Here is a 12,728-nt window from a genome sequence, read left to right on the forward strand (position 1 = left end):
GGAACACATGCACAACAGAATATCCTTTTATTCTTTTACTTGTTTCAGTCATTTGACTGTGGTCACGCTAGAGCACCGCCTTTAGTCAAGCAAATCGACCCCAGAACTTATTTTTTGTAAGCCTAGTACTTATTCTATCGGTCTCTTTTGGCAAACCGCTAAGATACGGGGACGTAAACACACCATCATCGGATGTCAAGTGATGTTGGGGGGATAAACACAGACTCACAAACATACATACACACACATGATGGGCTTCTTTCAGTTTCCATCTATCATATCCACTCACAAGGCTTTGGTCGGTCCGAGGCTATAGTAGAAAATGGGGCAACTGCTCATACCACAAGAGAAACAATGCAGTGGCAGTGCTTTGGAGAGAGAATAATCTCCCACTACGCAATGTCAACTGGCCTTCACATTCCCCAGACTTGACTAGCCTGGATTTTTTCTTGTGTGTATGTGTGTGTTTATTTGTATCCAACAAATGAAGTGTAAACTCACATGTTGATATTTTGAGGGAAGTTGGTTACATCAACCTTAGTGCTCAACTGCCACTTTATTTTATCAACTCGAAAGGGTAAAAGGCAACATGAACTTCAGAAGATAAAGAACTGGAAGAAATGCCGTTAAGCATTTTGACCAGTGTGGTAGCAATAATAACAATTGTAGCAATACTCACAGCCATTTTCGTACTCGATGTAAATTTTTCAAATCCTCCCGATTATCAAGAACTTTCCGGATATTCTGTACAATTTCTGAACACCTGAAATGGACCAAATAAATTTGATAAGTAACACTGAATTTTATGAGAAATTGTCATTTCTAGATATAAATGTAATTTGCTCAACTGGGAATTGAACCTGTACTGCTAACACAACTTACTAATTGAATGTTTAACCTTTGACCCTTTGGATAGAGAACTTTGAAGGCTGCCTGTGGGATGCAAACCCACATCTTCTGTAAACAAGACAAACGTCAGCAATATATAAATATACATACAATGCGTTTCCGTCTACCAAATCCACTCACAAGACTTTGGTTGGCCCAGGGTTATGGTACAAAATGCTATGCAGTGAGATTGAACCAAAAACCAATTGGGTGAGAAGCAAGCTTCTTGACCACATAACCACACCAGCACTTTTTTGGTTGTTTATTACAAATATATTTTTATTTACTTCATTCCCAATTAACACATTTTACTGACCTGCACTGTTACCTACTTGTGATGACCTCTTCTGTTTGCTATTTGCTTTTAAATAATTAGGTTATCTCAGACCATTGACCTGAGATAAGTCATTCAAATTATTTTTGTTTGTGACTTATTCTTTTATTTGTTTCAGTCATTTGACTGCGGCCATGCTGGAGCACCACCTTTTAGTCGAACAAATTGACCCCAGAACTTATTCTTTGTAAGGCAAGTACTTATCCTATCGGTTACTTTTTGCCGAACCGCTAAGTTATGGGGGACTAGAGAAAGAATCCAACACATATATGCATAGATACATACATACATATACATGTATGTGTGTGTGTGTGTGTGTGTGTGTGTGTGTGCACGTGTGTGTATCTATGTGAGTGTGTATGTTTATGCATCTGTTACTTTTCAACATGATTAGTCCACATTACTCAAAAAGGAGCATAGGGCTGCAGTTTCTCTGGTGTATATATTCCTCCCCTGGATGGGATGCCAGTGCATTGCAGGAATGCTCATTTTTACCAGCTGAGTGAACTGGAACAATTTGAAATGAAGTGATTTGCTCAAGAGCACAACACACTGCCCAGTCCAGCAATCAAAACCACAGTCTTACGATCATGGGCCCAACGCCCTAACCACTAAGCCATATGAAAATATAAAAATGCAACAATGAATTTGTATAGAATTTTGACTTTTGACTTCTTTGTGCAGGAATTTTAATGTTATAGACCAGATTCAAAATGAAGATATACAAAGACAGACAAAAATTTTAAAAAATTGGGATACATACTTTGGTATTTGGCTTGCTTCTTCATCAAGGAGCTTTTGACAAGCTTGTGAAGATGCTGTCAATTCATCTTCTGGAATGTCTTCTGCATTTTGGTTGTCGTCTTTCGTTTCCATTTCAGGAGGGGACACTGGAACTGTCTTTTTAATCTTTAAATACTTTCGCTTCTCTCTTAATTTCTCCAGAAGAGAACGTGCCTTGTCTTTGTCAACTTTTGGTAGTTTCATTGTCTTCTTGCTCATGCCATCCTGAAGATCAGACTGGCTAGACTCGTCAAAGTGATGTGTTGCGTGGGTACTTGACAAATTACTTGGACTGGAAGAGCCACACGTGTCTGCGGGCTGGTCTTGTTCGTCAGTTTTTAATTTCTTTGATGAGGAAGCATTTGCAGCTGCCATCGCAGCCTTCCTCTTCCTGATACTGAGCAATTTCTCAGAAATGCGTTGTCTTGCTGGTGAAATCGTGTCAGTTTTGGAAGCTTTCGTGTTGCTATTGCTTTTGTTATTGTCATTGTTGTCTTTCTCCGATTCCTTTGACAATTCTTTGTCATTACTAGACTTCGATTCATTGTTCACTTCATCTGTCTTCTTCTCTTTATTGCCATCACCATCATTGTCAATATCATTGTCATCATCATCATCATCAACATCGTCATCGAGGTCTTTTAATTTAGTAGACAGTCCCTCTTCAGTATCCTTTTCACTAAAATTTAGGGAGTCTACATCATCTTCATCACCAAATTCCTCGTTAGAAATATCATCTTCGTCTTCATCAAAATCTTCTATATCTCCATCTTCGAAGTTATCATTGTCTATATCTTCTTCCTCGTTAACATCCTTTTGTTCAGGTGCTGCCTCAGAGGAATTACTCTGTGTGAAGACATTCTCCACACGGCTGCTCTCTTCTTCTGCTTGACTCGTTGATGCTGAAGAATTTGCAGGATCAGTAATGGCAGCAGCAACAGTAGAAGTAGCTGGAGTGCTAGACGAAGAGGTAGATGAAGTAGAAGTGACTGAGGTGGATGCCTGTGAATTATGTTCTTTCGTTGCTGTATGACTTGAGACATGTGTTGATGATGGCTGCTCAGGAAGTGGTGAAACAAAGACACGATTTTGCTCACTTCCAGTGGAACCGGCAACAGCAGAGTCATAACCAGGATCCGACTCTTTCTCAACTTTTATACTGGTCTTGATATCTTTGAAAGTTGTGGATACCCAGTTGTCATTTTCCTGCTCGACATTCAAGTTTGGGTTCTCGGCAGGTGTCGATGATGGCTCGGGTAAGTAAAACACAATCTCTTTTTTGATATTTTCCTCTAACAAACCAGCTTTCATCGGTCCTTGGTCTTGCCGCCAGTCTTGTGACGCTACATTATTTCCTTGAGGTATTTGCTCACTTTTGAAAACCATCGAATTACTCTGCGATCCGTTTGTTTCAGTTGAATGCTTTGCATCTTTGGAGGCAGAATCCATAGAACCTTTTGAATCTACATGCAAACTGTGCTCAGAAGACTGTGGCATATAATATGGAGAGTTGGGGCTATAAAAGTTTGACTCTGTTTTCACGTTTTCTATTAATTTTTCTTTTACAGAATTGGATTCCCAATTTTGTTTAAGATCTTCATTTGATTGTAACTCTCGTTCCTGTTTCAAAACCAATAACTCCCCATCGAGAGTTTTAGGGAGACTTTCACTTCCCTTAGAACAGGGATCAACAGGCGTAGAACTTTTTGATTCCCCTAATGTAGCATCGCTGTTCGTAGTGTGGGAATCTGGGTCATCTGGCAATGGAGTTATATTGGGACTGAGCAAGAGTTCTTCATCTTCGGTGTTTTCAAGGCTTTTATTTAAATCAACACCATCATCATTCAACAGCATATCATCATCAGTTTCATAATCCGTTAAATCACTTTTAACACTGGCCTTAAGCTTAGCATCAGGAGATTCGACTTTGGTCACATGCTGGGGTAGCTTCGTTACAGACGATGTATCTAAAGAAATGAATCAATAAAAGAGATTAGTATATCACTGCCATTATTGTAACTATCATCATTACTACTTCTACCAGCATCATTATCATGGATGCGAGTAGTATTATTATTTATAGAATTTTAAAATAAATTCCATCAATTCATAATAAAACAAACGGAAGTTTCTTAACATATGCTAGGATAAAATTAACAACTAGAGATAATTTTCAGTAATATAATGATGAGATTTTCATAAGGGCTAAAATAATGTGTATATGGAAGTGAAACCAAAACTATTTATAAATACAATGGGATACATCTATCAAACAAATTTAAGTAAAGACAAAAATAATGGGAAGGAAGTTCTAAATACGTGTGTGTGTGCATGCATGCATGTGGTGTACATGTATATGTATGCACACAAACATGCAAGATTCAACAAGAAGGGAGTGGGGGAAGAGTACTTAATGCTGAATGTAGAGTATTATGTTTAATGAAACCAAAACTTGTAGGTTCAAAGTTTTCAGTTCTCTGCTCCTCAGATAAAACATGAGGGGATCAAGAAATATGTTATTTTGATTATAGGAAAAACTAGGACAATAAGAGTTTTTTTTACTGGGTAACAATTGAAAAGAAGATAAAAATAATGGCAAAAATAGTTTTAGAAGGTTAAAAATAAAGAAAATAAAACTTTAATGATAAGAGATAAAACAATAACAAAATATGAGATAAAGATGAATAACAGTTGTAACTATCAAAGGGTTTGAGAAGAGGAGGAGAAGGAAAGAGTTTTTTGTTTCATTTTTCTTTATATTTCATATTTTACAGGTGCAGTCATTGCTTAAGAATTGTATGTTAAAGCTGAAAGACAAACTGTTATGATTAGAAAGGGGTTCATGGAATGGTATGTATTATTTACGACATGTGCACACAAGTAAATATGTTCACGCATATACACACATTTGTAAAGAGAGGTGTATAGATGTATAGACACGACTAAGGCAAACAGAGGTGACATAACAACAACAATAATAATAAATGTCAAGATGGAAACGTTGAAAAATGAGTAAACAACTAGTCTCAGCTGCAAGATTTACAGTCTTATGAGATCGCACTGCAAGGGAGTGAAAATATGTAAAATCTCAAAGTGAAAGAAACATATTCGTCCTTCTTACGTCTGTTTTTCCACGGTCGCATGGGTTGGATGAATACAGATTACTGAGGCACGGTTTTATAGTTGAATACCCTCTCTGTTGTTAGCCCTTTACTTCAAAAAGAAGCAAAGGATATTTTCCTTTTTTATTCTACTTGTCTTTGAAAGTGCAGAGGTAGAGAATGCTTTGTTGATAAAAGCATCAACAAATATCTTCAGTTTTAGTTTAATGCTTCCATGCAAAGATGTAGCATTTACGCATGTGCACACATGCACACACACACACACATACATATATATCAGTTACAAGGATCCATAAAGAATCAACATGAAGCATGCCGCTAATTGTGTAGACAAAATCACACAGAGCAGAGAGTAAAGTAATTCGTTATCAGTGCAGAAGGCATTGATGAAGTTAAGACACTGCTGTTGGGTAATCTGCAATTCTAATAGAAAAAAAAAACTATTCAACAAAGAATAAAATAAATAGTGTGACATAAATAAGACAATACAAACAGATGGATTTCCGAGTGTTGCTATGACTGTTTTTGTTAGGGGTTTCTATTTTGATGTCAATATAAATACAGGTATGGAAGCTAACAGATTATGCAATACACTATGCAACTTCTCAAAACAGAATGGAGTTTGGGAGTTGCACAGTGTATTTATTGCATAACTTGTAGAACTATATTATGCTTATCGTCATCATTTAACGTCCGCTTTCCATGCTAGCATGGGTTGGACAATTTGACTGAGGACTGGCAAGCCAGCAGGCTCCAATCGGATCTGGCAGAGTTTCTACAGCTGGATGCCCTTCCTAACGCCAACCACTCAGAGAGTGCAGTGGGTGCTTTTACGTGCCACCGGCACGAGGGCCAGTCACACAGTACTGACAACGGTCACGCGCTAAAAGGTGTTTGTTACGTGCCACCTGTACAAGAGCCAGTCCAGCAGCACTGGCAACGATCTCGCTCGAATGATTTTCTAACGTGCCACCAGTACAAGTGCTAGAAGGCGACGCTGGTAATGATTATGCTCAAATGGTGCTATTTACGGGCCACTAGCATGGAAGCCAGAGGGTTGTCTGCCAACGAACATGCTCGGACAGTGCTGTTAGTGCTCCACTGGCGCAGGTGCCAATCATCGAGTATGGTTCAATTACGATTTCTATTTGACTTGCCCCAACAGGTCTTCGCAACGAAACAACTGTAGCAACAACCAGAAATCCATTTGTTTGTTTTTCTTTTATTCTACACACACACACGTTCATATATATATATATGATGGGCCTCCATCAATTCAACTGTCTACATTATAGACACCAATACACACACAGTCTCTTATTATTGAGTACCAACTAATTTGGGGACTGTTTGACTTCTACTTGGTCAACTTGTTTGCAGACATGATTTGTGTCATAGCAAGCATTATATTTATTTGGATTATATTCATATATTTATATTCCAAAACTGGCTTTTTAGAACAACATACTACTGGTCTAAAATATTAGTTCCTTTCTTTTTCTTCTTTTCTTTCTTAACATGTTTCAGTTTTACTAATAGCGTTTCATGATATGAATGGTTGCAGAAACAAACATGTTTATTACAAGAGAACAACGAGATAAAAATATACACATTCTCTTTATATGATAAATCAGTCATTCTTTCTCTTTTATTTTTTTTTCATATAAGACTTTATGTCAAAGCTTTGAGAAAATTTATAATTATATACAATTATTCATTGAAGCCTTTCAGCGAATAATATTGTTTTGGACAAGTTGAGGGGGGTACTCTATGGAGTGCATGCGAGTTTTGTTGCCACTTCATGCATACGTAAATATGTATGTATGTGTATATGTATGTATATGTGTGGTATGTATTTATATATATATATATATATATATATATATACACATATATGTGTGTGGTCATGTGTTTATATATGTGTGTGTGCATGTGTGTGTATGTGTATGTATGTGTGTATGTTTTTATACACACACACACTCACTCACATACACAGACATATAATTAACATGACTCTTAGTTTTAAATTAAAAAGCTCCAAATGAAATTAGTGAAGCACTAGCATAGTATAAATAAAGACATTAGAGAATTAAGAGTGAGATACCCGAGGGTATGTTGTTTGGTACTGCACTGAAAGGAGTGAATGTTGGACAGAAAAAACAAAAAAAACAACTTGATATCCAATTAATTAAATAAGTGCAAGTCCAATCAACAGAGGTAAATGAAACAGAACACAGTAAACAATTCAAAATAATGGAAAATTACAATTACAAATAATACAAGTATAAACATCCATACCCATCGGATATTTCCGTCAACAAAGACAATTGCAGGAAGTTATAAAAGGACATGAAACAAGAGTGCTGTAGAAATAACTGCAATATGTTTGTTTATTGCTTCAATAAAATGGGTGACAGAGAGAGAGAGAGAGAGAGAGAAAAAAGCAGATGGGCAGACAGACAAAAAGAAGAGCAAGGGCCATTGAATGCTGAGTTTGAACAAACAACTCCAGTTCAGGGGACAACATAGAAAATGGCAGAGTTAAAAAAAAAAAATAATAAAATAAAATAAACAAACCTGAAGACCTTATTTGGAGATACTCCGATAATTCATGCAAATGTAAGAGTTTGTAAACCCATATTGTCAGAACAGAAAATATGAGAAAAAAAAAAAAACAAAAAAAAAAACACCTACAGAAACAAATGAAACACTTACCTAAATTTGAAGGGTCTCGGGAAACATCTTGTTCCAGTATAGGTAAAGATGCAGTTGATTGACTTTCAGACTTTGTGTCATCGAGAAAAGCGTGCTTATCATCAGGAGGTCGGTCGTTCTCTCTCTCTGCGGAAGCCGTTGCCGTTGTCACACCAGATGAAATGCATGCATACTGTGTCTGTGAGTCAGTGTATGTGTCTGAAGAACTGTTGGTATCAGGGTTAGCACAAGAAAGATCATTCTCTTCTTTGATAGTGTGTTTAGTGTCTGGCTCGGATTTCTCCAGCTTCACGTGTACCTGCTGATCGCCAGATTCCATTGGTGCATCAACAATGAGATCATGCTTCCAGTCATTACTAGAGTTTGTTGACGATGCACTATGAGAATCTGGCATGGCCACCACTACGGAACTTGTAGTAGAAGCTCCTTCTACTACTTGTGACCTGTGAGATGTGGTGGAGCTATCGTTATTGTTATTGTTGTTGTTATTGTTGGCTGTTGTGTTTGTGTTGTTAGTGTTGTTTGTGGGTGAGTTTTGTACAGTGGTTTCATTGTGTTGTGTTCTAACGGAGGGATGTGTAAATATGGGAGGTGATGGAGACAAGGTGGTTAGATGTGGTGGTGGTTTTATTATTGTGTTTGGATGAGAATTACCTACAAATGAAGGCATCGCTTTGTCGATGCCAGTTGAGCCAACAATTTGTTGTACGTCAGAAGTATCCATTGGACGGCAACTCTGTGATATCATAGACTCTAACGTAGATGCAGCATGAGGTTTAGAAAGTGACAGCTGATGCTCTGACACCGTTGTATCTGCCTCAACTCGTACGTCCGCTGATGAAGGGACCACACTGGGTTCGGCTGTTGGGACTACTTCTTCGATGCGGCATGTCGAAGCTACACCACTCTGACTGTCATCCGCAATAGCCACCAAGTTGTGGTCACCAACAAGACCTGCCTTGGAGACAAGTTTATTGTCCATGCCAATTTTGAACTCAAATTTGGTGACTAAACTTAACTCACTAGAATTGTCCGAGTTCATATTACAAGACACGCGCTGAGAAAAGCCAGACACAGGGGTGATATTTGGATTTTTTATATGGAAGGTCCCTTCCATCACTTTTGGTGAGTTGGAAATGTTTACAGAAACATTTGCTTCATCACAGACCTTTTTCTGGGAGGGCTGTTGGTTTGGTGGAGAAAGCTCAAGCTTTCGTTTGCTGAGCTGGCTGATGTCCACATAACTGGGTTGGCTCAGCAAGGTAGCCGAAGGATTGTTGGTCCCTAGTAAACTATCTATAGCAACTGGAATGTTGACATCTTTATGTAATCCACCAGCATGGCCGTCAGCAGGTATAATCCTGGTCACTGGCTGCTGCCGGTTGTCCAAATTAAATAAATGGTGTTGATCAACGTTGGATGAAATGGCATCTTCAGAGTCTTTTATTTTAACTGTCTGACCATAGTGAGTCCGCACAAAGGTTTCATGAGGATGGCTTGTTGCTTCGATGGATCGTTGGTTGTGTAAATGAGAGTCGCTTTGTGGGGAGCGGTGGTCAGGTTGAATCGTGTCATCATCGTCGATGATAATGTGAACTTGTGAAGTGCTGTTGTCAACACTTTGGTCAGGCAGCATGGGCCGAATGCCACTGATCAGAGGGTTTTTGGGGAAAGAGCAACTTACCTGATGATAGTCATATTCTTTTTTGGGGACAATATTTGTACATTCAATGACATCTGTATTTTCTGGCTGCGAACTCTCAACAATCATACTACTACTACTATTACCACTATTACTTCTGTCGTAAGTCCGAGGGTTCTCAATGACAGATTTATATGCTCGGTCCTTATCTCTGTTATTTCGGCGAGGCACATTACACCGAAACGGTGAATCAGACTGCTTGATGTCAATAATTTCAATGTCTGGGTCAGTCTGGTCACTACACGAGGGGTTAGAATGGGGTTGCAGCGGTTTTCGAGAAATATCAGCAGTAGAAAAACTACAGTTTTTGGTAGAAGACGACGTGGAACTAGGGTATCGACCGAGATCTTCTAGTTCTCGAAGAGTATTAGCCTCAATGCGGTCTAGAGCAGCTAGACCCGATTCTGGTTCATTGTTTGAGTTCTTCACATTCATTCTGTCTTTGTATGAAGGATACATGGAATCTGGTGACTTTTCATATGTGATTTTAGATGAAAGTTTCTCAGCAGAATCATAACGCATGTTTTTCAAAGGACTTCTTCGATTTGAGCCAGAGTCAATCTCAGCCTGGTCACTGACTTGGTTTTCAGTTTCGCAAGAGTCCTGCAAATGAAGAAGAAACAATATGAAATTATAAACCAGCAAGGGAATTATTCAATTTGAGTGAATGTAAAGAACAAACGAAATGCTGCTAAGCATTTTGCCTGGCATGCTTACAATTTTGACTGCTCAGTACCTCAGCAACAACAACAGCAGCAACAACAACAGCAACAGCAACAACAACAATAGAGCAAAACCAATTTCAGACAAATTTACTTTTATATCTTTTTACATCTATAAATTCATTGGTGGCAATAAATTTCCAATGGGTAAGTCACTGGTTTATTGCAATTGTGATGGTGAGTGTGACAAGCAGATATCTGTGCAACTCAAGCAGAATACCACAAAAGGTAATTTGTTTGATGAAGGTTTGTGGCTTAATGGTTGGGATGTTGCAGCTTCAATACCTGGAGCAAACAGTGTGTTGGGTTCTTAAGCAAAACGTTTCATTTCCCTTCACTCCAGTTCACTCAACTACGAATGAGTATGATATAGCTGAACGCCTCAATGCTGTAGATCAGGGATCTGTATAAGATTTTGGGGGGTCCTCACAAGCAAAGTAGTAAATTAGGGATTCACAGTAATATTTTAAGGGCTCATGAAAATTTTTTGCATTAGATGTATTTATTGCAAGAAACAGCTAGGTTTCATTCTCTGAGATTTTACATATGTTAGGGTGCCGGGTGAAATGCTTAGCGGTATTTCATCTGTCTTTACGTTCTGAGTTCAAATTCTGCTAAGGTCAACTTTGCCTTTCAATCTTTCGGGGTCGATTAAATAAGTACCAGTTACGCACTGGGGTCAATGTAATCAACTTAATCCCTTTGTCTGTCCTTGTTTGTCCCCTCTATGTTTAGCCCCCTGTGGGCAATAAAGAAATAAAATATGCTTCCAGCCACTGAAACATATTCTTTCAAAAAGTGTTATTAGAAATTCACACAAGTGGAAGTGTGAAAAACGGTGTAGGAATTTTGAAAGAAATATCTATAAAATTACTTTTTAATCCTTTAGTATTCGGATTATTCTGCCAAAATTTAATGCTTATTTATTCAAATTGTCTTGAATTAATCATGCATTATCTTGCCGCTTCAAGATTTTGATGATGTGATTGTTCATTCATAGAATACCTTTATAGGGTAGGCGTGAAAGGCTGGAACTGGCTGATTTGGACGTTAAACAGGTAGAATATTTTGGCAGGTCATGGTCAGTTTAAATGCTAATAAATAAACATCAGATGGCTAGGGGAGGAGGGGGTCCATCAGAATAAAATGGTAACCAAAGAGGTCCATAAATAAAATAAAAAAAAGGGGTTGACAACCACTACTGTAAATGGTAAAACTTACCAAAGTTGTGGTATCAGAAACTGATGAGTTCTGATTCTGTACAGGCTCTTCACATACATCTCTCGGGGTCGTACTGCTGCATTCTACAATGGAGGTTTCTTCACATGGTAATCTCTGCGGAAGAAAAAGAAAACAACAATCCTCATCATCATCATCATCAGCATCATATTCATCATCAACATTTACTATATTTTTATAATATTTTCTTCTAGTGTTCTGTTTGTTTTGCTGCAACACATGGGTTGTCTTTGGATGGTCCCAGCAGCACTTTTTTTTTTTTTTTTTTGAAATTAGATTGGAGCCTGGTGTAGCCTTCTGGTTCAGAAGGCTACACCAGGCTCCAATCTGATTTGGCAGAGTTTCTACAGCTGGATGCCCTTCCTAACGCCAACCACTCTGAGAGTGTAGTGGGTGCTTTTACGTGCCACCCGCACGAAGGCCAGTCAGGCGATACTGGCAACGGCCACACTCAAAATGGTGTATTTTACATGAGCCTGAACAAAAAGACAGGACATTCATGACTGGAATGTCTTTGATCTCAGGTCAATGGAGGCTGAACTGATATTAAACAACAACTTTTTGAAAACCGATAAAGTTGCTGGTATTGTTGCTGTCCGTTTATTACTAACACACAAGTGTGATATGGCAACAGTATCAAATATCATATGTTATTATCATTATTGTTGTTGCTACTGTTTTTCATATGATGAGTGTGGCAGAAGTAATCACATAGGTTACCAGCTAACGACTGAGAAATGAAATGAAATGGAATATGGCTTTGGTATGAATCAACAGAAGATTAATAGATACTTCGTTAATAGGATATCAGCTGGTAGTTCAGAAAATAATGATGGGAGAAAGAGAAAATAAAAAGACTGACTTTTTCCAAAGACAGGATGAGAAAACAATATTTAGTATAAAAACAAAGAAAGAAAAGACAAAAAAAAACCAACTTTGTATAATAAACACTTGTTTGTGACATTCTAAGTGTGACATTGTTGTATTATAAAATTGGTAGTTCCATCATCAACATCACCACTACCACTATGAGTATCAGCATCACTTATCACTACAACTAGCGCCACCAACATCATCCACTGCTAGCATCAGTATCATTATCAACACCATCACTATACACATTATCAAACGATAAGGAAGCCAAGAGACTAAAAGTTATGTAGTTTTTAGCTTCAACTCTGAATGTACTAAGTTCAAATCCATCTTGTTGGTATAATAAAAGT

At 38.0% G+C, this 12,728-nt stretch overlaps 1 protein-coding gene across 7 annotated transcripts in view; it reads right to left on the minus strand.

Moving 5' to 3' along the window:
- Positions 1-12,728, minus strand: part of LOC106875384 (uncharacterized) — a 427,703-nt gene that overhangs the window by 57,240 nt on the left and 357,735 nt on the right. For all 7 annotated transcript variants that reach the window (XM_014923494.2, XM_052974937.1, XM_014923493.2 and 4 more), the window contains 4 exons: positions 11,488-11,601; positions 7,843-10,147; positions 1,986-3,972; positions 680-763 (listed from right to left, as the gene is read on the minus strand). In XM_014923494.2, coding sequence (XP_014778980.1) covers positions 680-763; positions 1,986-3,972; positions 7,843-10,147; positions 11,488-11,601 — 4,490 coding nt within the window. The remainder of the gene's footprint in view (positions 1-679; positions 764-1,985; positions 3,973-7,842; positions 10,148-11,487; positions 11,602-12,728) is intronic.

Source organism: Octopus bimaculoides, chromosome 20 (genome assembly GCF_001194135.2).
Source record: "Octopus bimaculoides isolate UCB-OBI-ISO-001 chromosome 20, ASM119413v2, whole genome shotgun sequence".
Classification (NCBI taxonomy): Eukaryota; Metazoa; Mollusca; class Cephalopoda; order Octopoda; family Octopodidae; genus Octopus; species Octopus bimaculoides.